Here is a 2,096-nt window from a genome sequence, read left to right as displayed (position 1 = left end):
GTTCTCTGGTTCTGATCAGGTTCTGATCCGGTTCTGATCCAGTTCTCTGGTTCTGATCTGATCCGGTTCTGATCTGATTCAGTTCTCTGGTTCTGATCTGGTCTGGTTCTGATCCGGTTCAGATCCAGTTCTCTGGTTCTGATCAGGTTCTGATCCGGTTCAGATCCAGTTCTCTGGTTCTGATCCGGTTCTGATCCAGTTCTCTGGTTCTGATCCAGTTCTCTGGTTCTGATCAGGTTCTGATCCGGTTCAGATCCAGTTCTCTGGTTCTGATCCGGTTCTGATCCGGTTCTCTGGTTCTGATCCGGTTCTAAACCTCAGGTATCGAAGTGAACCAGTGGATCGCTGATTTTTCAGTTTTTGGTCGTTTCCGTCTTTGGGTTCAGAACCAGGAGAAATTCTGATCCAAACGGGTTTAAAGCTGGAGAAGCTTTTATTAAAAATATGTGATATTATTTTATCATTATTATTTATAATATTAAACATGTTCATTGAAACCGTCTCCATGTTGTGACAGATAATCTGAAATAAAACAACCAATCAGAGAGCCGCTGGGCTCTGATTGGTTGGAGGAGGAGCCAATCACCCCTCCTCCTCCCTGGCTCTCTGCTACGCTGCAGCTAGCGCAGCCCGTTATGGATGCTAAAGCTAGTTAGCATAGCCACTGACGATGACAAATAAATTGTTTTCCTATAACAATGAGTTGTTCCTGTCATTTAGCAGAGAGCACATGAGGTGATTGACAGCGCTAAGCCCCGCCTCCCGGCTCTGATTGGTTGTTTTCTTCAGACTAGCAGCCGAAGGGGCAGACGATCCGTTCACAGATCATCTCTCAGTTTTAACAAATATGCATAAAGTATACATGTTTAAATAAAAGTCACTGCAGCTTTAAAGGAGGACAGAGGACGGAAACCGGACCGGATCAGAACCGCACGCGGTCCAACTCACAGAGATGGTCCTCCAGTCTCCCTCCAGGAAGTTACGCAGCGGCGACAGGAAGGTGATGGCGGCCGTGTGGAGGAACTCCCGCTCGGCTCCGCCCAGCTTCCTCTGGTACTCCCCCACCGTGATGAGGGTGGTACCTGCAAGCGGGTCAACAGAACCGGGTCACACAGAACCAGAACCAGGCCCGGTTCTGATCGCACCGGGACCGTTCCTCACCGTACGGAGTGTCGGCTCCGAACTCCTTGGCGGCGTCCAGCATGAACTGGCCCAGCAGTTCGGCGTTGGTGGTTCTGGACGGGAGCTTCCGGTCCAGCTTGTCGTAGATGAACTCCTCGATCCGAGCGCCTGGTTCCGGACGGGAACGGAAGACAAGTCAGAATCAAACACTGGAAATATTCATAGGAACCAAATGAAATCTCCAGAACATTCAGAGCCCAGATGCATGCTGGGAAATGGAGGAAACTCCTACCTGTGTGATCGACTGAGGCATGAAGGAAAACAGAGGTTAGACGTCAGAACAGAACCGGTCCAGTTCATCGGTGAACAGAATCTCCGAATCTCCACCAAAAGTCACCAGGAACTTCAAAACACTTCCTCCAGGAAGTCAGGATTTCAAAATAAAATCGATCAAGCTGAATTTCTAAAGGTTTTCTACCAAAATGTCAACATTATGGATAAATAATATGCAGAGGTTCTGAATCTGGAGCCATAGAGGATCAGCTCTTCTTCTTCTTGGTTTCCAGCAGGAACCGAAGCTAATGTGGTTCCTGGATCTGCTGCTAGAAGTTCTGTTACCTCCTGATTTACATTAACATCTAAATTATAACGTCAACATTAAATCGGGTCAGTGGTTGTGATTTTTCAAGCCACAGATTCAAACTTATTTAGCATTAGCTAAATAAGCTAATGTTTTAGCATTAGCTTCCATTAATTACCACGTTAGTGTAGCGCGTTAGCATTAGCTACAGCTAAATGCCCTGATGGCGGAACTGGACCACTCACTTGGGTTGGGCTGCAGCAGAACCTCCGTCTGCCTCAGGATCTTCTCGGTCCAGTTCTTGGTGGAGTCGGCTTTGGCCAGCAGGTTCTCCAGGTGAGGGTCCAGTTCGGTCTTCTCAGCCTGGCCCAGTTTCTCCTCTGTGAACTGAAAC

At 48.0% G+C, this 2,096-nt stretch overlaps 1 protein-coding gene across 1 annotated transcript in view; it reads right to left on the bottom strand.

The window, feature by feature from the left end:
• Positions 1-2,096, bottom strand: part of sh3glb2b (SH3-domain GRB2-like endophilin B2b) — a 16,367-nt gene that overhangs the window by 9,802 nt on the left and 4,469 nt on the right. Inside the window, exons 2-4 of the mRNA XM_008424827.2 lie at positions 1,948-2,089; positions 1,162-1,290; positions 949-1,082 (exon numbers count right to left, since the gene is read on the bottom strand). Of these exons, the coding sequence (XP_008423049.1) occupies positions 949-1,082; positions 1,162-1,290; positions 1,948-2,089 (405 nt within the window). The remainder of the gene's footprint in view (positions 1-948; positions 1,083-1,161; positions 1,291-1,947; positions 2,090-2,096) is intronic.

Source organism: Poecilia reticulata, linkage group LG12, assembly GCF_000633615.1.
Source record: "Poecilia reticulata strain Guanapo linkage group LG12, Guppy_female_1.0+MT, whole genome shotgun sequence".
NCBI lineage: Eukaryota > Metazoa > Chordata > Actinopteri > Cyprinodontiformes > Poeciliidae > Poecilia > Poecilia reticulata.
The sequence above is the reverse complement of the archived record's forward strand: the minus strand, read 5'-3'. Positions and strand labels throughout refer to the sequence as shown.